General features: G+C 50.9%; 8 protein-coding genes and 1 non-coding gene across 9 annotated transcripts; 5 read left to right on the top strand and 4 right to left on the bottom strand.

The window, feature by feature from the left end:
- Nucleotides 1-2,706: 2,706 nt before the first annotated feature.
- tRNA-Ile(AAT) lies at nt 2,707-2,817 on the top strand. Its single transcript has one exon. It is a non-coding gene; the product is annotated as a tRNA-Ile (tRNA).
- Nucleotides 2,818-3,531: 714 nt separating this feature from the next.
- Nucleotides 3,532-5,427, top strand: UHO2_05220 (uncharacterized protein; the record flags this gene model as incomplete). Its single annotated transcript, XM_041556222.1, has 1 exon — nt 3,532-5,427. The coding sequence occupies one exon, from the start codon at nt 3,532-3,534 to the stop codon at nt 5,425-5,427; it is 1,896 nt and encodes a 631-aa protein (XP_041412156.1).
- A 479-nt stretch (nt 5,428-5,906) lies between these two features.
- Nucleotides 5,907-7,661, top strand: UHO2_05219 (uncharacterized protein; the record flags this gene model as incomplete). The annotated part of the gene is made up of 1 exon (XM_041556221.1): nt 5,907-7,661. One exon carries the CDS (start codon nt 5,907-5,909, stop codon nt 7,659-7,661), a length of 1,755 nt encoding a protein of 584 aa, XP_041412155.1.
- Nucleotides 7,662-7,747: 86 nt separating this feature from the next.
- On the bottom strand, nt 7,748-8,827 carry UHO2_05218 (uncharacterized protein; the record flags this gene model as incomplete). Its single annotated transcript, XM_041556220.1, has 1 exon — nt 7,748-8,827. The coding sequence occupies one exon, from the start codon at nt 8,825-8,827 to the stop codon at nt 7,748-7,750; it is 1,080 nt and encodes a 359-aa protein (XP_041412154.1).
- Nucleotides 8,828-9,177: 350 nt separating this feature from the next.
- Nucleotides 9,178-10,239, top strand: UHO2_05217 (uncharacterized protein; the record flags this gene model as incomplete). The annotated part of the gene is made up of 1 exon (XM_041556219.1): nt 9,178-10,239. One exon carries the CDS (start codon nt 9,178-9,180, stop codon nt 10,237-10,239), a length of 1,062 nt encoding a protein of 353 aa, XP_041412153.1.
- Nucleotides 10,240-10,534: 295 nt separating this feature from the next.
- On the bottom strand, nt 10,535-12,499 carry UHO2_05216 (putative CDC40 - Pre-mRNA splicing factor important for catalytic step II; the record flags this gene model as incomplete). Its single annotated transcript, XM_041556218.1, has 1 exon — nt 10,535-12,499. One exon carries the CDS (start codon nt 12,497-12,499, stop codon nt 10,535-10,537), a length of 1,965 nt encoding a protein of 654 aa, XP_041412152.1.
- A 312-nt stretch (nt 12,500-12,811) lies between these two features.
- Nucleotides 12,812-16,102, top strand: UHO2_05215 (uncharacterized protein; the record flags this gene model as incomplete). Its single annotated transcript, XM_041556217.1, has 1 exon — nt 12,812-16,102. The coding sequence occupies one exon, from the start codon at nt 12,812-12,814 to the stop codon at nt 16,100-16,102; it is 3,291 nt and encodes a 1,096-aa protein (XP_041412151.1).
- An 80-nt stretch (nt 16,103-16,182) lies between these two features.
- UHO2_05214 (putative ROK1 - ATP-dependent RNA helicase) lies at nt 16,183-17,964 on the bottom strand (the record flags this gene model as incomplete). The annotated part of the gene is made up of 1 exon (XM_041556216.1): nt 16,183-17,964. One exon carries the CDS (start codon nt 17,962-17,964, stop codon nt 16,183-16,185), a length of 1,782 nt encoding a protein of 593 aa, XP_041412150.1.
- Nucleotides 17,965-18,414: 450 nt separating this feature from the next.
- UHO2_05213 (uncharacterized protein) lies at nt 18,415-20,784 on the bottom strand (the record flags this gene model as incomplete). The annotated part of the gene is made up of 1 exon (XM_041556215.1): nt 18,415-20,784. The coding sequence occupies one exon, from the start codon at nt 20,782-20,784 to the stop codon at nt 18,415-18,417; it is 2,370 nt and encodes a 789-aa protein (XP_041412149.1).
- Between the last annotated feature and the right edge of the window lie 1,458 nt (nt 20,785-22,242).

Below are 22,242 nucleotides of genomic sequence, written 5' to 3'. Positions count from 1 at the left end.
GTGCATTCAGGCCCATGACATTACCCCCCTCTTAAGAGCCGAGCTCCATCGAGGCAAGTCCTGTGCCATGTCTGGACCAAACCACCACCTTCCTTGGCCATCTGATATCTTATCTAACAATGGCTCCTTCACCTTACCAGACCCGGTCTAAGACCACTGTGACAGCCCCTCCTCCTGAGGTGGCGACAACTTCCTCTCGATGTTGCTGGGTCATACTCCAGGTGCAACCTTGCAGGGACACTACTGCAGGAACCAATCCTCCTGCTCCCCCAGTCCTGGCCCGTGTGGCCGATCCTCTTGCCTCTCTGGTGGCTCGTTCGCCACTGGAGCCTCTTTTCTTGGGGATGGATGGCAATGATGTCACCCCCAGTCCCCTCCCTTCCCCCTTCTTGGCATGCACCATTTCCCCCCCCCATGGGGAATGATTATTCCCTGACCTCTCCTGACATCGATTTGTATGAGGTGGACAAAAGATGTTCCACAGTGGGGGTGATGACTCCGGAGCATCAAGCGGCATGGGAGGCTGAGCTGGCCTGCTCTCCTGCCCCTCCTCCTACTGCTGACGAGATCGTTGACACTATCTTGTTCGCCTCTCGTGCTGCTATTCCGGTCTTTCGTCCGGAAATCCAACCCCTGACGCCTCCTCCCCGTTGGGTGGATCGTCGCACGCCTCCTCCCCCCTGTCAGCGGTCGCGCGCCCAAAACCTGAGATCGGTAATAGAGTCTCGCCTATTACAGATCCTGTCGAGTTATGCAACAACACTTGTGGTATTGCAATTCTCAGCAAAATATGTAGTAGAGCCATCTCTATCACTTTTCTTGCTCAGAACTGCAGTAAGGGTTTTGCTATTGCAGGTTTCAACTGACCGCTGTGGACACTCCATCCAGAGGTAGCTCAGCATGATCAATAATGATATGAGTTGTACTAACACCAAGGCCTGGTGTGATTATGATTGCTTGGTGACATTGACATGAGTGTCCAGTGTGTCAACTATTGCTTGAGGTGATCCCCAGACCACAGTGGACTACTGCCTTTGGTTCTATCTTTATCTGGACTGCTGGTTTGCTAGGAACTGCCTTCGGACATCAGTGAGCAGTGATACAACACACATGCTACAATGAGAGGCAACCTACTTGATTGCAACTATGCTGACTGAAACTAATATGTACTTATGCTTGAAGTATTAATTAGTTGATATGGTGTAGAGTGGATGAGGATCCACTCATCCACCTATGATGAGAAGGTATGCTTATATACATCCTTTGTAGTGTCACCTGTGACACTGCTCTGGCTCTCTCTCTCCAGAGAGTACCCTCTTCATTGAGTACTATACAGGGGTCCCTGTAGCACCACTCCTGTCCTTCTTGAGCTGTGTGTTGACTCCTTTGACACTGCTCCTTCTCCTCATGACCTGCTTGCCAGTGTCCTTGACACAGCTCTTCTTCCTTCAACTGGCAACAGTTCTCCAGGTCTTTATCCTGTGACCCCTGAGTGGTAACCAGCTGCATGCTCCTGAGCTTGGTCCTCTTCTTGGCAATGCTTGGTCCCACTCCTCACATGTGAAGTTCATCACACTATCATCCTTGCCACTGATCTCTGTGGAATCTGCCACACAATCATGTCTACTACAGATCCTGGTGGAATTCATGATACCACCTTTGTTTGTACCAATCTCACTGAGATCTGTCATAGAGCCAATTCTACTGCAGATCTCAGTGAATTCTGCTGCAAATCCTACAGTCTGCCCAATCCTCTGATCCCTGCACTCCCTTCATATGAACTAATGGGTCTTCCTGCTTCCTGCACATTCAGGCCCATGACAACACTACTGGTCTCAGTGAACTCTGCCTTAGGCTCTCGCATAGCCCGATCCTTCGATTCCTGTGCTCCGCTTTATATGACTTCCGTCTTCTTGCTCCCTGCGCCTCTGGTCCCATGACACATATGAGCCCGGAAGTCTGGTGCTGCGACACCAAACTCAGCTCAAATTCACCTACTCAACACAAGTGAAGATAGCCCCTCGTTGGATAGGACCATTTGCTGTCCTCATGTGCCTCAAGAAGACATATCTCATCTGCAATCTGATGACAGGTCAGGACAAATGAACTCATCAAGATTGTCTCAAGCCATATTGGCTGCAGACAGAGCCTCACATATCATCTGCATAGTTAATTTGCTTAGTACTTTGTTCTGGTGATGGAGTCTCTGGGATGTAGCCTTGTTCTGTTCAGGGCTCTGTCACCAACCTCTATATGAGTTCCTTTTTGTCTGATAGGTTGCTTAGCTGAGTTTTGTGTCTCGATCACAGTTTACACATTCACTTGCCAAATAGAGCTTTCCTGGGCAAAAGGTCTCTCATTTTCGTCAAAGAAGGCTCAGTTGTGCATGCATGTACTCAGTTCATCACCACCATCTCCGCAAGCCCAACAATTATGCCACTCCGTTTCATTAGCAGCATCTAAGCCACTCTGTTTTCGTTCACATTAGTCCTTCAGCATCACGCTAGCAGCATTAGCAGTGATAGCGATAAGTCCATTGACAACGGGCAATGACGGAAAAGGAGATTTTGGACCAAACCTTTTTTTTTTTTTTTCTTTTTTCTTTTTTTCTTTTTTTCTTTTTTCTTTTTTTCTTTTTTCTTTTTTTCTTTTTTTCTTTTCATCCTGTGTGTATAGTTGCAATGCTAAGCAATACTAGACGTAAGAGCTTCGTTAGCGTAGTTGGATTATCGCATCCGTCTAATAGGAGATGCCTCAGAATGACTTGTCTGAGATTGTTACAACGGAAGGTCACTGGTTCGAGCCCAGTACGGAGCATTCTTTTTGGCGAGGCTCAAGGTGCGATAGGAATGAAAGGAGAGTGACTGCTGCTATTGCACCTGGATGCTATCCTTCAGCAGACTTGGAGAACAGCCGAGCGACAAGATAGACGATGTGGGAGAGTTCAACTCTGCGGCGTCAGGTGAAGCAAAGTTAATGTCAAAGCAAAGGTAGATCTCTCTATCTTTGTGGGTGCAGAAAGGGCTTTATGAAGTTCTCAAAACTCTGAGCAGCTTGTCATTCAAGTAGAGCTCGTCATTCAAGTAGAGCTCGTCATCCATGACGAGCGGGAGAGAGACTGAGTCAGACCCTGATGACTTTGCGTCTCTCAATTGTATCGTCTTGATTTCGCACTTGCCTCTCAACAACTCGGACCTCCTTCGTATCTCTGCCACCATCCGATCCTAGTGTCAAGCGTCCACCTTTGTTGCTCCCAAACAGCCGCGCTATCCACCATCCTGCCTTCCAGCTTCCCGTCTTAGACCCCATACATTGCTGCATTCTGTCTGCCGTCAAGCATCGCCACCAGAAGAGTCATCCTGATACCGAGTCCATCCCTTGTCTCCCTGGTCTCCCTGGTCTCCCTTGTCTCCCTTGCCACCCTTGCCACCCTCTTCCGGGCTCAATCCGACACCCCCATCACTCATCCATCTCATCCAGACTTGTGTGTGCAATCCTTCAGCCATCCAGTCCCTTGGGCTCCCCGCAACCATGGCCTTTGTCCAACACCAACCCCGGCAACAAAGCCGCGATCGACGAGATCACCCCTCCGCTACCCCTCACCACCACCGCCACCACCGCCAAGAACGAGAACCACCGCAAGACTGGAGCATCGTCTTCCCCGGTCGAGCACGTCAACCACCCACCTCTCCCACTGTCCAACTCACTTCCCCCACCACTCCCACCACCGATCAAACCGATGATACAGATCCACTCGCCCTCACCCTTCCCCCGCTCCACGACGGTACAGGGCGATTCCTCACCTCCCCGCTAAGTCCAGCTTCTACCGATGCTGCTCTCCACTTGAGCGGTGCTGATGACGACCAACTCTCTCAGCAGGCACGCCATTCTGAGCATCTCTTTCCCGAATCTGTGTTTAGTGGCACAGATTCGCAAATCGATGCAGATGAAGAGCTAGGTTTTGGCTCTGGTTCTGATTTCGACTTTGAAAGCGATGCTGTTGCTTCTTCGCATCCTAGTAGAAGCGAGGCTGGTAGAGGCGCTCCTAGGTCCGCCTCTCGTCGCAGACCCTCTAAGCCCAGTGATGTTAGTATTGGTAGCGATGACGATCATCTTGTGCATCCAGCACAGTCGCATAGTAGTATGCTGGCCAGCAAAGCTTGGTCGCTCTTGGGTCGAAGCTATGCTTTGGAGCGCCTGTTGGAAAGCCCTTCGCGATCAACACAGTTGTATTCCAGTGTCCGGTCTAGTCGACATCTCGGCCAGTCTAGACGGATGGCGAACGATCTTCCTCTTGCTTTCACTAGTCGCCCTGAGCGACAAGACAATCCTCACGCTGCTCCCCTGCATCGATCGAGTCTTAACGCTGACGAGGCAGATCTGGCAGCTAGCAACCTCGCTCAGAGTGCAGGTCTCTCCCATTTGCATCACAGCCACCTGCCCCGCCGACCCAAACGGAGACACAGACGTTCTGCAGCCGGCCGATCGAGCAAACGAAGCAACACTTCTCACAGTCTTTTGAGCATTGACTATGAATCTCCTCTACTCAACCCTCGTGCTGGAGCCGGAGCAACTCAAGCTAGGCTTGACACTGATGCAGCCCAAACTCGACATTCCTCAGCAACGCAAGCTTCGAGCATGGCACAAGAACATCCCTCCAAGACGACCCGCATGATGGGAACCATCCTGCGCAAGCTATTCCATCTTGAACCTGAGGTGCTCGATGCTTTTCTTCATGACGAGCACCACCACCATCAACAACAACAGCAGAGACAATCGCCTGGATTTGCGTTGGATTCCCCTGAAACTCCCATCGTCTCGGCTCCTCTGGGTGAGGGTATGATGCTAGACGGTCGTAGCGAGAACGAACGATACTCGGCCGCCTCCGCCACTGCCTCCGATACTGAGGTTGAACATCTTGCCACCCTTGACCCAGCCGCGTCTCCTCTCTTTTCCAATGCTAAACCAGTTTCAGGCGAACAAGTGGATTCTTCTTCACTCCTACGTCTCACCGAAGCTGCACTCCTCCAACGCACCCGTCCCAACGCTGCCTCGCCTGGCATGATGGAACCGACAACGATGGAAGCCTTGTCAGCGTTTATGAATACAATCGTCATGCCTGTGCCCATGCCGTTTAGGCTTCTAGGCGCTTTATTCGGCTGGTCCAACATCTGGCACTCAAGCTCTTCCCAGAAGGCAATCCAGCAAAGGCAAGAGGATGCGGAGAGAACAGAGAGGGAAGCGCAAGAAGAAAGGAAATATAGATACGAAAGACTGCTCAGTGCTCAACAGGCAAAAGCTTGGAGTAGGAGATATAGAGGTATTCTCTTTGCAAATGTCGACGATGAGCAACCCAGTCCAGATCTTCCCCAACTTTGGAGGGGTGAAGAACATCCTGCGATTGCAGGAGACCATAGATATCATTAGTTTCCATTGCAAACTGATACTGTATTGCTTTTGTCTTTGTACTAGCATTGCATGCAGTGCTCTATCCATTCTGAAGGTAGTAAGCGCTGCTTTTGAGATGGTCTTGTTTGATGCCCTGCAGATTGTGCGAAATCTTGCGGAAAGTGAGGTTTCAGTTGGGTAAGCAATACCCTTTTCCCCTTTCCCAGCCAGCTTAGCTTGGCTTTCACGTTGGATGGACCCTTGATCGATTGCCATGTGCTGTTGTTGTGGAAATGAATGAATGAAAGGCGGCCGAGGAACAGGCAACTGCCGAATGTTTTGCATTCTTCGATAGCTTGAGGCAGCCATCCATATTCACCTACGCACAGTCTGAGTAGGTAATGCCTTTGCAGCCCTTCCTCGAACCCATCCACTTCTCCACTCTCTCTCTCTCTCTCTCTCTCTCTCTCTCTTTCCACCATCGTCGATCGCATCTCCATCAAGTGTCGTTTGTCGAGATGAAGATTGCAGTCATAGGCGCCGGAGTCTCAGGACTATCCTCCACTTGGGCTCTCAACGAGTACTCATGCCATGAAGTGCACCTGTTCGAACCACTAGCATGGATTGGTGGGCATGCCAACACGGTTTCCTTTACTCCTCCTACTTGCGCCTCATCCTTATCCGCACCTTCAACTCCCGTAGACACTGGGTTTATCGTCTTCAACCAGGATACCTATCCGAACTTTCTTGCATTTCTCAAGCTTGCTGGGATTGCGATTCTCAACTCTGACATGTCGTTTTCTGTGAGCCGTTACTTGGGAGGTTATGGAGCGTTCGAGTGGGCAGGTGGTAGTGTCGGAGCTCTGTTTTGCCAGACGAGTAACCTTTTCAACCCAGCTCATTGGAGAATGGTATGGGATATAATCCGTTTCAACCAACAATCCCTTGATTACCTCCGCACTTGCCACCAAAGCGAGAAACAAGGCCGCGGTGGGAAAAGGGAGGAGAGTATCGGCGAATGGTTAGATCAACGCAACTACTCTCCCTCGTTCCGCAAAAACTACCTGATCCCAATGACAGCTTCCATCTGGTCAACCGCTCCAGAAACGGCGCTCTCCAGTTTCCCCGCTTTGACCCTCCTCCGTTTCATGCACAACCATCACTTACTCCAGATCCTAAACCGACCACAATGGTTGACCGTCAAAAACGCAAGTCACTCCTACGTCCAACGCATTATGTCTAAGCTTCCCCAAGCGAGGTTACATCAGGGTCGCCAGAAGGGGCAGGTGGTAGCGGCATGGGTAGATGCCAAGACGGCCAAGTGGACCATCAAAACTGCCGATCGTAAGCAACAGAAAGGATGGGATAGGGTCATCTTTGCATCTCATGCAGATCAAACCATGCAAATCTTGACCCAAGGATATGCACTCGGCAACGGCGGAGAGGGAGAAGCGCTGAAAGAGGCTGTAGGGCTTTTGGCGAACTTTGCTTTTAGCCAAAACAGTGCCGTCTTGCACAGTGATGTGAGGTTGATGCCAAAGAGAAGGCATGCTTGGTCAGCTTGGGATTTCTTAGCTGAAACTGTCACCTCTTCTGCTTCCACCGGTGCTGCAATCTGCAATGAGACTGCCAAAGAAGGAAGGAAACAAGTAGCAAACTCAAGCGACGTAGACCGTGTATCGCTCACTTACTACATGAACCTACTCCAGTCCCTACCCGAAAGCAAATTTGGCCCAATCCTAGTCACCCTAAACCCCACCACAGACCCCTGCTCCCCTTACACACCCCGACGAGAACTAGTGCTTAAACACCAAGCTTACACACACCCTATCTATACGCGACATTCCGTCGCTGCGCAGCGCCAACTCGGAAATTTGCAAGGCGTACAAGGTGCCTATTTCGCAGGTGCCTGGACCAACTATGGCTTCCACGAAGACGGTTTCAGCTCAGGTTTGAAAGCAGCAGAGCGCATAGAAGGCGTCTATCTGCCATTTGAGATCAGGGATGCTGAGAGGCACCTTCCCAGGCAGAAGCAGTGGCAATGTACCCTGGTGGAAAGCGTAGATGCCTTGGGAAGAGGTCCAGTGGTGAGGCGCCTGACAGCGGTCGTTTGCTGGCTGGTGGTGTATCTTTTGGCCGTGTTGCAGATGATACTGATGATCACAGGGGTTAGCAGGCATGTTTGGATGGGAGTGGGCAGGGTTAAAGGCTATTGGAGGCATTCTTTGCGTGGTCTTGATGGTGGGGAGACCAAGGAGATTAAAGCAAACTAGCCTCAATGGTTGGTATAGAGGATACTCGGATAGATTCATGCCGATCCAATGCAATCTTCATCTGGTCCGAGTAATGTGATGCCAAGTTAGTTTGCGATGAGAGTCTTGAGGAATTTCTTCACTTTCCCTCCGGCCCCATCCCTGTCTTCCTTGCTTGTGTGCTCTCTGTCCATCCTTCGCTCGATCCATCCCACAAACGGATCATTACATCGCTTCTCTTCAGGTCTAACCCAAATCAACCTATAATCACGATCCTTCTGATAATTAAACCAACTAACGCCGCTCATCCATCTCAACTCCCTCTTGACCTCTTTGCCCGTCACAACCTGCAACCACTTCAGTTTGGCCTCTATGCCTCGAGCCTCTCTGTGATCGTAGTGCAAACCTGTTTCGCCCAATATAAACGGCCTCCGCTCTGAGCAATATTTATTGTGCAGTATCCGCATTTTTTTAACAAAGTCTCCCGAATCGAGACAGCCTGGTGCGGGGCAATAGTAGTCGATGCCGACGTAGTCTACATATTCCAGACTCGGAAGATAGGTTTGGTATTCTTGCAGCGCATCGGTTGAGGTGGAGGCGATATTCGGGCACCAAAACATCTTTATCCTCTCCTTGTACGGCGAGGGTAGGGAGCGGCAAGCGAGAGCGACTTGGTCAAATGCAGTGCCATAATCCAACCCTGGATTGGAGGCGTCGGTGGGAGGAGGGTATAGGCCCGAGGAGATGTAGTAGTTCATTTCATGACCGAATCTCAACCTCACTTCCGAGATGGCGTACTCGGTGCAGGAGATCCGGCTGCGATCGATGAGTGTAGATATCGCCTGGGCGATTTCCCGAGCTTTGGTGTTGTTGGACGGGGTGTAGCCAGCCCATGATTGAAACGGCATAACGGAAGCTTCGTATATAAAAGGGACATGGGAAAGGGTGTAAGATGATTTAAGATCGTCGACGAGAGGTAGCAGTTGAGAACCGGTAAAGGTCTCGTTGGGGTATGTTTGGGCGTACCAGCCGACGGTGGTGATGATAGGGCAAGGGCGGGGGGTTGTAGGGGGCCAGGAGGTGGAAAGGGCGGTGTTGAGGTGTGAGAGGTAGGACTTTGTGCCTCCGGAGTCTCCTTCGTCTGGGTAGAAGCCGATGGATATGCCATTTACGCTTAAAACGCTCATCTTTGCGGTGGCGGTGGCGGTGGCGGTGGTGGTGGTGGTGAGAGCGATAGTTGCAGAGTGAGAGTCATCAAGGTGCCAAGTTGTGCAACCATGATGAGTTTGCAGGACAACGCAACAAGCTCAAGCTCGGCACGATTGCCTGCAGAGTTGCATTATCCGGGATCCGATATTTCTCCCCATTCCCCGATATCCATCCCATCGGGGATATCGCTTATCGAGATGAAAATTTTAAATTCGCGCGGTTGGCGGAAAGAAGAAAGCTGTGTTGAAATTTTTGCCAGTCAACAGCCTCGAACGCTTTCCCCTACCTCGACCATCTCCTCGTACCTCCAGGCTATACACTCGCAACAATGCCGACCGCGATCGTCTCCAACACCACCACTTCTCTCGACGGCACAGCGCTCCACGCCGCCTCAACCTCCAAATTCAAACCCACCTCCGTCGACGAAAGCCCAACTGCCTTCCAATTCGATCTTGGTCTTCTAACGTCGATCAACCCTAACCCGCTTCCCTCCTCCCCTCTTACCCCCGAAATCCTCTTATCCCGAACTCGCGATGGAGTTCAATCCCTCGTCAACCGAATCTTTACTCTCCCCATTACACGAGATCCCGAGAATGGCCCACTCGCTGTCTTGCCTCAATTCACTTCGAAGTTGCCTCGAGAAAAGAGCATGCCCAAACCCAAACCTCTTACCAAATGGGAGAAGTTCGCTAAACAGAAAGGCATTCAATCCAAGAAGAAAGACAAGATGATCTACGACGAGAACACCAACGAATGGCTTCCCCGATGGGGATACAAAGGTGCTAATAAAGATCTCGAAGATCAGTGGATCCACGAATTGAAGAATAATGCAAACACCGATATCGATCCCGCCAAAACTGCAAAGAAGGAACGCCTGGCGAAGAAGGAGAAAAATGAAAAGCAGAGGATGGGCAACCTTGCGAGAGCTGCAGCGGCTAGTTCTGCTTCTGCGGTGAAAGGTGGCAAGAGTGGCGGCTTGGGTGATGCAAATGCAAGTGCAAATGCAAATGCAAATGCAAATGCGGCTAAACTTGCTAGGGCTGCAGCTAGGGAGAAGAGGAAAGCAGAGTTAGAGGCCGATGTTCTCCGATCAAGGGCTAGCACAGCTAGTATGGGAAGGTTCGATAAAACGCTCAAAGGTGAGCAAAAGCAGAAGGGGATCAAGAGAAAGTTCGGTGCGAATGAGAAAGATACCAAGGTGGAGAGAGAGGCTAATTTGGCATTGTTGAATAAGCTGGGGACGAGTGCGATGAGGAAGAAGGCTGCAAACAGTGCTGGGCAAGGTGATGCGGATTTGGTCAACTCGAGAAAGGCAGTTCAGTTCGCTACTGGTGGACATGGAGTGACTAGTATGCGTGATGGTGGGAAGGGCAAGAGGGGTAGGAAGTGATCTTCTTCATCACTGCCGTTTGTGTAGTCTGTTTGTTTTACATTCGCTTTCATCAATCATATCATTTGCATCGAAACAGATAGAGAAACACACTTGGATGCTTGCGCTACATTCTCAACAGTTACAAGGCAGTGGGAAAGTAGGTCTCCCAAACTGCACCTCTAGCAACTCATCTCCAACAAATGCTGTTCAGCCATGATGTCCACTCTTGACAATCGCGCATTCGAGGCTAGAGTCGCACAATCACACACCACCATCTCCTTTACACTCTCCTGCATTGCATTCGGAGGCTAGGTTAGTCCCACAACTTGATCTCGGCATCCCAACCGGCAGTAACGACTTTACTGGATTCATGCGGCAACCAGGCACATGCAATCACCGCTTCCCTATGAGCTGCTCTCAATCTTTTCAACAACCTCGTTGTTTTCCAATCCCAAAAGCACACATCCCCTTGCCCGTCGCCGCTGCTCAGAAACCTGCCATCTGGACTGAAGGCGACTCCGCATGCAAAGCCTGCGACGTTGTGCCCTTTAAACACCTTGTTTCTGTTCTGTTTGAAGCCATCGCTGGCAAAGGTCAAGATCTGATTATCCATGCTTTGCCCCACCAACCACTTGCCACTCGGCGACAAGCCTACCGCTGGCATAGAATGCATGGTGGGATCAGCAATGTATTTGATCACCACGGGAATGTCGTAGTCCCAAACACGCATCGTTTTGTCGTCCGAAGTGGTTACGAAGCGACGGTTGTTATCGACGAACGTGATCGTGTTGATGGGTCCCAGGTGGGAGATGTATTCTTGGACCATGGTGTGAGTGTTGATGTCGTATTGGAGGATTTTTTTATCCGACGTTCCAGCGAGGAAGATGTGTTGTTTATCTTCGTCCGGGTGCCAGGTGAGGCAGTAGGGGGTTTTGTTGGACGTGAAGCTGTCGAGACATTGACCTGTTTCCGTGTCCCATAGTTTGATCTCTTTGTCGTATCCTGCCGAGAGGAATCGACGCCCGTCGTTGGAGAAGGCGATATCGCGTACAGCTTTGGAATGCCCCATGAATGTGCGGAGACAGTTGCCTTCGTGGTAGACATCCCACAGTTTGACGGTTGTATCGTGCGAACAAGATAACAGGAGATGTCCGGAACGAGGGAAGAGTTTGAGCGAGGAAATGCCTTTGGTGTGGCCGCGGAAAGTGTGTATGCATGATTTGGGGAGATAACATTCTTGTTCACCTGGTTCAGAGGAAAGGTTTACGTCGACATCGGTAGGGATGTGCATGTATGTGCGTCCTTGATAGTCGTAGAGACTTTTGCCGTGCAAGATGGATGTTTCGGTGATTTTGGTGGCTTCCTCTGCTGCTTTTCTCTCCTTTGCTGCAACTTGTTTCTCTCGCTCGCGGGCTTCAGCTTTTGCTTTGGCCGCTGCAATCTCTGCTTGACTGGGGCCAACACTCGCATCAGCCCCCAAAAGTTGTGTTGCAATGTCGGAACCCGCATCCCACTTTGCCCAAGGTCCAACATAGGCTCCTTCGCCTTCTACTACGCTTGGATCTCCTGCGTTCTGCGCATTCCTCTTCTTCTTCAACGCCTTTGTAGCAGGTCTGTAGGCAGCGTTGTTAGCGCGTATCTCAGCTGCAGAAGCTCCTCCCAGTAGTGCCGCTGCATTTTGGTCGCCCACAAACCCTCGGCTGCCCACGAGAGAAGGATCACGAGCATACCCATAGACGTGAAAAGTGCGTTGTTGATTACGAAAATCGAAATCAGACACTGCTGCGGATTCGATGTGACCGGTGAGAGTGTTTTGGGCTGCTCCAATAGTGCGTTGTGAGTTAGAAGCGAAAGGATTTTCAGGCCCGAGTTGAGGAGCGATCATATCGGAATACGGGATGTTGACGTGCATTGTGGTGTCGCCCGGTCGCATGAGCAGGGCTTCGGATGCAGAGGAGATGTCGATGACTTCTGGTGCCAGTGCTACCGCGGTGGAGGTAGAAGTGGATGGGGTAGCGATGAAAGAGGTGCTAGCTGCGGCTGCTTCTGGTGCGGTGGCCTTCTTTTTCCTTTTCGAAGGCGGGGATTGTGCTTGCGCCTGAGATTGTGTTTGAGTAGAAGTAGAGGACCCGCCCTTGAGGCTACCTAGTCCGAAAGCATCGGATGGGTCATAGTCCAAAGCTTCAACATCGACTTGCTTGACAGCCTGCTTAGAAGCTGACTGTTCAGCAATACCGCTATCGTCCGAACCGGAGCTGTATCCTGCGAGTGCGTCCATCGTTTCTCTAGCCTCTCTTTTCTTGAGAGTGTTGAAGATCTTTGATGGAAGTTTGGTTGAGGTGCAAGTAAAAGGGTCAGATTTTAAGATCCACATTTCGGTGTCAGGGTTCGCGAGTCGCGAGTTCCGAGTTCCGAGTTCCTAGTTGCAGTTCCGAGTTGCGAGTTCCGAAATTCGATCCTAAATTTTTGGACCCGAAGTTCTTCTATTTATTTTTTTTCCCCTTTTTTTGGGGGCTGCCTCCTCTTACTCCATCTTCCACCCATACCAACCCCAGCAGATACCATACCACACGAGGCTTCGAAGGCAAAGATGCCGTTCGACCCGCGCACAAAGTCTCGCAAAACCACCACACTCCCAGCAGCACTTCGCGATGAGTTGGGTTTACCAGCTCCTTCTGTCGGCAGGCGGAATTTTAAGCCTCATGATAGACGGTTTGATTCACGACAAGGAAAGGCACGGCTGAAGGTGATTGGAAGACCACAGAATGATGCGCCGCGCGGACCGATAAAGTCACTGCGAAACCAGGAGAAGGAACAGCAAGAAGAGGCGAGACAGCGTCATCAATCACAGCCTCAACAACAGAAGCCCAAGCCAAAGCCAAAGCCAAAGCCAAAGCCAAAGCAGCACAGCCAGGAGAAGCAGAAGAAGGATGCGGCTCCTTGCTCGGCTCCCAAAGCAGAGAGTTCAAAACGCAAGCACGAAGAAAGACCTTCAAAGGAGTTACAAGTCGTCAAAAAGCCAAAATCAACCCTATCCCAGCCGCCTCTCGAAGAGCCCAAGACAAAGCTCAACCCGTTCACTGGCGAGCTGGAGCTCGTTCAACCAGCAAAGAAAATGGCCTCGTCTGCAGGCAAGCCAACCGCGCTGGAGAAGATGCTTGCTCGTGCAGAAGCAGGGCCCTCTTCCAAGGGTAAAGCTAAGGCCAAGGATGGGTTGGGGGGACCGCTTAAGAAGAAGAGTCGAAGACAAATGACTCAACAGGAGAAAGAAGAGGAGGATGAGATTAGATGGTTAGAGTATAGTTTGGGGAAGAGTAGACAGGGAGAGGATGTGGTTAGGGATGACTTGGATGATTTTTTGGACGATTTGGATCGGTTTCAGGTTGGAATGTATGATCGGAGCGGTAGTGATAGTGAGGGGGAGGGGCAAGGAGAGGGGGAGAGTGATGATGATTCTGGGTTGGAAGAGGCTAGTGTCAGTGAAGAAGAAAGCACTGGAGAGAGTGATGAAGAGGAAAGTGAGGTGGAGGAGAGAGAGAGTGAAGAGGGGAGGGAAGAGGAGGAAGAGGAGGAAGAGGAAGAGGAGGAAGAGGAAGAGGAAGAGTTGTACGATTTCGATTCGAACGATGAAGCTGATTTTAGTAATTGGGACGCTGCGATGGCCACTACTGATGAAGAAGCCGAGCAAGAAGACCCCGAGGAGGAGGAGGAGGAGGAGGAGGAAGAAGAAGAAGAAGAAGAAAAAGAAGAGTCCGACGATGATTCTGAAGAGTTGGATTCGGAAGCAGAAGAAGCTCGAGCGCTGATCTCTGGGTCCGCTAGCACCACCGACGCAACCTCATCCTCGGCCCCGGCAGCTCCAGCAACAGCAACGAAATACATCCCACCAGCTCTCCGAGCCAAAATGCCCGCCTCCACCACCACCACTGCCACCTTTGGCGCAGGAGTGACGGACAGTGAAATGGATCCCCTAACAGCCCAGAAACTGCGCCGTCAAGTTCAAGGTCTCCTCAACCGTCTCGGCGACGCCAACATCGACACGATCCTAGCCGAATATGAATCTCTCTACCGCACCCATCCGCGCGCACACGTCACTTCTACCATCACCCAGTTGATTCTCGACACAATTACATCTCGCTCTAACCTCATCGATACTTTCGTCATCCTTCATGCCGCGCTTGTCGCTGCGTTGCATAAAGTTGTTGGGGTGGAGTTGGCTGCGTATTTCATCACTCGCTTGGTCGAGGATCTCACCAGACACTACGAAGAGCTGAAGAAGGATTCGAATAAAGCAGAGGGCGAAGAAGAGGAGGGAAGGGGCAAGGAATGTATGAATTTGACGGTATTACTCTGCGAGCTTTACAATCTGCACGTTGTGGCTTGCCCGCTGATCTACGACCTGATCAGGATGTTCCTCGGCACCTCAGAAGAGAGGAAGGTGGGGGAAGTGGATATCGAGTTGTTGCTCAAGACAATTCATTCTTGCGGCCATTCTCTTCGACACGACGACCCTACATCTTTGAAAGCGATCATTGGGCTGTCTCAAAGTCGAGTTGCATCCTCACCCACCTCATCCACTCTGTCAACCAGGACAAAATTCATGCTCGAGCGAATGAAGGATCTGCAATCCTCCAAAAAAGCTTCTGCCAACACCAACGATGCTTCCAACCCTAACAGTCCTTCCGGGCAACTCTTGACTAGGATGAAAAAGTATCTCTCAGGTCTATCCAAAAAGCGCACTGTCCGTTCGCACGAAGCACTCCGCATTGGGCTCAAAGATCTACAAGATGCGGATAAGAAAGGTAAATGGTGGATAGTTGGGGCTGCATGGACAGGGCAAAATGATCAAAACGATGCACAAGGATTGACAAAGTTGTTACCCATGAATGCTAGAGCAAATGCTATCCAGTCTTCCCCCTCCGCCTCTCTTAAGCAAGGGGAGCAAAGTGGAGAACAGCAAAGATTGTTAGCATTGGCCAGGGTGCAAGGGATGAATACGGATGCACGTCGAACTGTCTTCCTGACGCTGATCACCAGCGAAGATTACAAACAGGCTGCGGAAAACGTTCTCATGCTGAAACTGAACGATGTGCAACGACGGGAAATCATCCGTGTTCTAGTCCACTGTGTTGCTTCCGAAAGCGTCTACAACCCTTACTATACACTGATTGGACAGGAGATCTGTAGGAACGATCACGGGATGCGCATCACTCTTCAGTATTGTCTATGGGATTTTCTGAGAGAGATAGGACAAAAGGAGGTGGGAGGTGAAAAATTCGCTGCTGCTCTATCCACTCCAGAAGAGGAGGAACAAGGGAAAAACGTGCATCCGAGAAGAGTGGCCAACTTGGCTAGAGCCTATGCATGGTGGTTCAGCCATGACTGTTTGTCTTTGCAAGCTTTGAAGACGGTGGATTTTACGATGGTGATGCAAGAAAGGCCCTCTCAGTTTTTGGGCTTGTTGCTTGTTCATGTGGTGTTGAGTCTTCAGGCCAAGTCTCCAGCTAAGACGTTACATCTGCCGACGGTGACAGGCGCTTTGAAGGAGGGGAAGGTGGTTAAGTGGATGCAGAGTAACTTGATGGGCGGAAGTGTGGATTTGACCAGAGGGTTGTTGTTCTTTTTCAACACCAAACTCCATCCAAGAGCGCAGAAAGCATTGATTCTGGGAGAGGAAAAGGCAAGCAAAGCGGTAAGGGTAAAAATGAAACCTTTGCTCGAAACAGTCAAAGAAGGGCTAGGCGTCATGGTGAGGACGGTGCAGATGATCGTGCAGCAGCAGGATGGAGTTGCCGCCTCCACAGCAGAAGATGTTGTGATGCAGTCGGATAGCGACGACCATGATAGCATTGGTGATGATAGCATTGGCAATCGTTTCTAGTCTAGTCAGACCTCAAATCCACAGACTTTCCTCTTCTGCTATGGTCAAGTGTGCATTGTAAAGCGAAAGAAGCAACCGCATCACTTATCCCCATCTTGCGTCTTCCTCCTCTTACTAGCAGCCACCATCTCTCTCCTCTTATTCGCCTCTCTCCTTCCCACACTACTCGCGGCACTAGTTCTAATATCTTTCCTCTCCGGCGCTCTCTGTTTCAACGTCTTCCTGCCCTTCTTCCCGGGACCTTTCAATGTCAACATCCATTCCGGCACCTCGCATCCACTTTGTCGCATAACATTCACCACCGTTTTTAGATGCGCTGCGTCTTCTTTTGTAAAATAGGTTATCGCTCTACCCTCTCTACCCGCTCTACCCGTTCTTCCGATTCTATGAATGTAGGATTGCACCGATTGTGGAAAGTCATAGTTTATAACCAGTTGGACTCCTTTGAAATCTATACCTCGAGCCATCAACTCTGTGCAAATGAGTACCCATAGGTCTCCGCGCTTGAAGGCGGACATGACCCCTTCTCGTTGCACTTTAGGCCGTTCAGAGTGAATAACGTCTAGGTGCAGTCCGTCGTATACGAGTTCGTGAAAGAGGTCTTTAGCGCGTTGGATACTCTGTACGAAGAGCAATACGGGTGGTTTTAAACCTCCTTCCTGAATCAGAGAGCGCAGGGCGTGAAGTTTGCCATCTTCAGAACCTACGAATTGAAGTTCTTGCTTGATGGTTTCGGTTGCTGAATCTTTTGTTCCTACAATAACTCGACATTCATCTATCATAAACGTCTTGGCCATTTCCTCCACCGCGGCTGGTAAGGTAGCTGAGAACAAAGCCTTACGAAGATGCGGATGGGAACAAGCAGCTAGAATGGAATCCGTTTGCTCCAAGAAGCCATCTTCCAGCAGTCGATCTGCTTCATCCAACACCAGGTGTCGAACATTGCTGAGATCGACCTCTTCTTTTTCCACCGCATGAACTAATCGCAGAGGTGTAGTGATGAGGATGTCAAACTTCTTTCGCTTGCTCGGGTCCGAAACGTGGGCATTAATGTCTGCGATTTTGGTGAGGACGCAAATACGGAAGTTTTGAGCTTCGGAAAGACGTCGTAGTTGCTCGTATATCTGCTGTGCGAGCTCTCGAGTGGGGGAGACGATGACGGCGCGGAAATGTTCTGATTTGTTAGGCGATCGAAGATGGTGTAGCAGCGGAAGAAGGAATGCTAGGGTTTTACCGGATCCTGTTGGTGCGCCTGCCAACAGGTCTCGATTAGAGAGGAGCACTGGCATGGCTCCTTTCTGGATTGCTGTAGGGATTCCCCATCCGTACTTCTCCAGGTTGGTTCGGAGCCAGGGTTGAACGTTGAATCGAGATTCTAGCTCACCCCAGGAAGCCATGGGGAGGGGTACATCGGTGCCTTTAACTTTGATCTTGTTCTTCTTCAAAAAGCTGCTTAGAGAGGATTTTGTAACTGGTTGTTTGTCCTCCCGCTCTTCCTCTTCTTCGCTTTCGTCGGCAGAGTCGGCTTTGGAGTCAGGGGAGGAAGCACGACGTTTTGAATCCTTGTTCTGTTTCTCAACCGCCGAAGTTGTCGATTTGGCTTTTGCTGCTGATCCAAAAAAGTCCAGGCGGTCAGGTAGGATCACTTTTGATGTTCCTCCATTCGAAGCTGTGGGTGTTGAACAAGTGGATGAGTTTGCAGTGCTGCGTTTGCGTTTACATTTGCTCGACGCTTTGGCGGAGGCGGTGGATGAAGAGGAGGCTTGGGGATCAGAAGCTCCACCGAAGATCTTTAGATCGTCTTGAAAACGCTTCTTGTCGAAACGGGCTCCTCCGCCCGCTAGTGTTCGGAAGATGTCCATGGCTGGTGCTATGTGCGGTTTCGTTGGTACGAGAGGTGATTGAAGGTGGTGAAGGTGATTGAAGATGGTGAAGGTGGTGAAGGTGGTGAAGGTGCACGAATAGTTCTGTCTTGGCAAGGTAAAAATCAATTTGCGCGAATCTTGGAAAAATTTGGCTTTGGTGTGGAGTTGCAATTTTCCGAGATCCGAATGAAAAGTGAAAAAAATCTAACAAACCAGAATGGCGCAACACCATTGGCATCGATGATGCTTCGGTCGCTGTGGCTTCCAGCACCAGCTTTCTCCGGTCACTCACGAACCACACGGTAGCCAGAGGTAGGTTCTTCACAGAGGGGCTCTTGAATGACAAATGGGTGTTGTACAGATGCGATAGAAATACAAGGAGAAAGCGACGACATGCGCAGGCACAATCTGCCTCTGCGAGCTGGAATCGGCGTGAGGGGACACCCTTCAGCCAAAGCTCCATACTTGCACCTGCTCGCGTGCATATTGCGGATCGACAATCGACAAGCTCGACCGAGCATGTGCATCAGTATAGGCAACAATGCTAACAATCTTGTCAAAGGCGGTCGAAACCCAACGAATGACACCTCTAGCTTGACGATCGAGCACCCGACTACGCACGAGTTGCCCCAGCGATGGTCCTAGAGGTCGACCGTTCCTTGATGTAGCCTGACTGGTATGAATGCGACCATCTGCAGAGTCGAGCTCGACCGGCGTACGCAAAGTCAAAACATGAGTCATATGCTTTGCTGCCTCCTCATCATCTTGCTCTTGGGCAATCGTCGAGCTCGCAGACCGCGCTCCCGTCGTGCCTGAAAGATCAGCGTGTGTTTGGGGCGCAAAAGGCATCATACTAGCAACAGACTCGGTCTCATTCGACCGATCTCCCAAACTCCAGACCATGATGCTACCATCTGCACTTGCGCTCACGCATCTCCCATCTTCGAGCGCAACGCTGTGGACGCTTCCTGTATGACCGTGTAAGCTTCGGCGGTGAACGAGGCGGAGCGAATCTCGTGGTGAGACTGGAGTGGCTGTTGCTGAGCGATGGGACGAGGTTGGCGTGCAATCGAGATCTCGTCGGACGTAGGTTGTTGCACCGAGTAGCTCGTACACCTCGAGCAAGTTGTCGCTTGCTCCGACGACTACGAATGGGTCATCGTAGGTCAGACTTGTTGTTCGGCTGCGTTTTGCAGATGGGCAAGCATGGTCAGCGTGGTTAGCCTCATCACCACTGGATGCATTGGTGAGCGAAGTCGGAACAGCAAAAGCTCCTGCTGCGGATGAAGCACCGTGATGAGCGGCGAGCATAGACCGCCCTCTCAAATCGAGTGGTGTTGATCTGAAAGGATGCTTTGCGGTTGCGTGTCGACTCGTCAGACCTGCTGGTGTCGCTGTAGATGATGCGAGATCAAGTCGAACAACAAGTTCTTGGACAGAAACGTTGCAGGAAGAGGGATAGCTTGGTGTTGAGTAGGCCAGCGTGACACGGAATGCTGCCTCTTCTTTGAGATCAGCGTGATAGCGTCGCTGCGGTGACATGGAGGAAGAAGAGCGACAATGTCGTTTGTTGACATCGTGAAAAGGGAGCTTCTTGAGACGCAGTGCTGCTGGCCAGGAGGGTCGGTAACTGGTCATACGCTGAACCAGGTTCAGCTGTGTCTTTGCGGACAACGAGATACTGAGCTGATAGAAGCTGACATCAAAGGTGGACGAGCACAACACGAGAGCCGGCGAATGGAGGGCCGCCATAGTGACATGCTGTCCCGATGTGTATGTTGTTGGTCGGTAGGAGATTTCTTCGGTGGCCTCGATAGTTGCCTTGCCGTCTTTGGTTGTGCGGTGGAGAGCGAACAAGCTGATGTGTCCAGTAGAGAAGGCCACTAGGACTCTTGTCGTTTGCTGAGGAGATCCTGCCAAGTCAGCAGGGGTTTTGCGCTTGCGATCGCTGGAGCTTGTTCTGGCAGCTAGGTCTGTAACACTGACAGCATCAACTGCGATCTCTGTGACGTGGGCGTTTGCTAGGGCTGCGTCGGAGGGGCGCTCAGATAGGAGCCGTTGCAAACTCGGCGAGGAGAAAGAGGCGAGTGGGGCTCGTTTGTGTAAGTCCTTGGGCACGTACTGAGTGTCTTGGTCACTGTGAGGATGATGGACAGGAGAAGGCTCGGAAGGGTATACAGAAATGCATGGCAATGTTCTTGCGCCATTCTGGCTGGAGGGAGGGGCAGTGAAAATGAAGCTTTCCGAGACTCGAGCAATGGTTTGCTGGGATGCGGTGGCTGGTGGCTTGTGCAAACTGGTTGGAGGGGTATAATCTCGTGCACGGGCTGGTGGCTGCAGTTGGGAAACAGCAAAGTTGCCTGCGTGCCAGTTTGTGGAGACCCTGTAAAGCTGCTCCCAGTCGAGCAGATGGTCGTTGACTCTATCCTCAACATCTGCACGGTTGGAGAAGAGGAAGTCGAGAGGGTGCACTGCTTGTTCTATCGCCTCTGCAGTCGAGTGGGAGGAATGGGATGTTGCATAGAAGCGGCTAGGCAAGCGGTGAATGCGCCTGCTACCATCGGCAGCGACATGCTTCCTAGAGGGCAGGTTCTGATGCAACAGAAGCGACCTCAGCTCGCGAAGTGTGGGCAAGGTCGAGCTTGTGGAACTCTCGGCGGGCTGCACAAAGCGAAAGTAGAAGAGACGTTTCCAGAGGTGGCGGTCTTTAGCTAGGGTACGGAGCTGCGAGCTGACTAGTTGGAGACGAGCGAGATGTGGAGCATCGAGATGGCTCAGAATGCGCAAGATAGTTTCGTCTGGAAGCAAGTGATGCATCGTGGATGTGGTCGACGATGGTCTCTGACGCTACGCAGGATGAGGTGGGATCTGCTTTTGAGCACGAGAGCATGGCCACCGTTGCGCTCCAACATGGACTCGTGCACACATCTGGCGAGGTGAGTGGGATAGAGGGATCAAGGTGCTATCTTGTTCGTTGAAGGTATGGAGGATGATCAAGAAGGTCAGTTGCGGCCCAAGCTTTAAGGCTGAGTTTCTGCGCCAAGAAGCCGAAACTTGCGAAAACCTAACATTGTTTGCTTCCGCCCTTTTCCACCGCCCTTTTCCACTGTCATTTCGAGGCGATCCGAAGGCGGCTGTGATCGAAGGAGAAGAAGGCAGAAGACCAAGGCGAAGCTGAAAGTAACCATCCAATATGATGATGTAAGCTGACATGAGACGATACGGGAGGGATCGGGCAAAGTCGATCTGATCACAACTAGAGATCGGGTACAACCTAGTCCACTCGTTGTCAGACTTGGTCATTAAGTAGGATGTACCCATGTTCTGCGAGTGGCACTCACTTTGTATATATATCAAGCTGAGAGCACTAGGCTCTCGCCATGTTCTTCAGTCAATTGAGTATATATGTTTTGTTGGAAGGCTAGTGGACTGTGACAGGACACGGTTGTATTGAGCACTCGACGTTGATGAGTAAGTACAATAGGATGGATAACAACACAAACAAACTAGCCGACTTCGAGCACTCTATATATACACCTTGACACTGACGCAAAGATAGGAGAGAGGTCTGAAACATGAGGGGCATGAGGACCCTCAAGTAGAGGTCCGTCCTCTCTGAGGGACTTTTGCCACCCTGAAGAGGAGTATCGACGGAGGCTTATCATCTGAAGGAGACTTGTCCACCGCCTCGTCGGATGCGCCGATCTGATCGTCGGAGACCACCCGACGGAGAGCCCGACAAGTCTTGTCATCGTGAGAAGAACTGTCGGCCGCCCCGTCGGATGTGCCGATCACTTCAACGGGCACTACTCGACGGAGAACCCGATGAAGCTTATCATCGTGCGAACCTTTGTCGGGCGTCCCGTGAAAGACCGTTCATCGGACTCCCGGTGTGAGTCGATAACACCTAGTTGAAGATGCGTCGGCATCTCAAGCGATATGCACGCGCCACAGCCGAGACACTGAGGTGCAGGGAGCTCACATAAGTGAGGAACACAATGAAGTAAGTGGTAGTCATCATGATGATGGTCCAGTGGCACCCGGTATCATAGCAACGCAGGGGTACAGATGAAGTGACATGTCTTGTTTCATATGTCACTAGAGCAGTGAATGGAGTATATATATATGTGTTTGTCATTTAGGTTTACTCTAATGAAAACTAAGCATTACATAGAATATATGGCTGTTGTAAAGGGAGTCTGATCATGACCCCAATAAACGCCATGTATTAATTGTTATCTTCAATTGATTAAGAGTCTGAAGAAGCTATCACTG

This window comes from Ustilago hordei (genome assembly GCF_900519145.1).
Source record: "Ustilago hordei strain Uho2 genome assembly, contig: UHO2_contig_12, whole genome shotgun sequence".
In the NCBI taxonomy this organism is placed as follows: domain Eukaryota; kingdom Fungi; phylum Basidiomycota; class Ustilaginomycetes; order Ustilaginales; family Ustilaginaceae; genus Ustilago; species Ustilago hordei.
The sequence above is the reverse complement of the archived record's forward strand: the minus strand, read 5'-3'. Positions and strand labels throughout refer to the sequence as shown.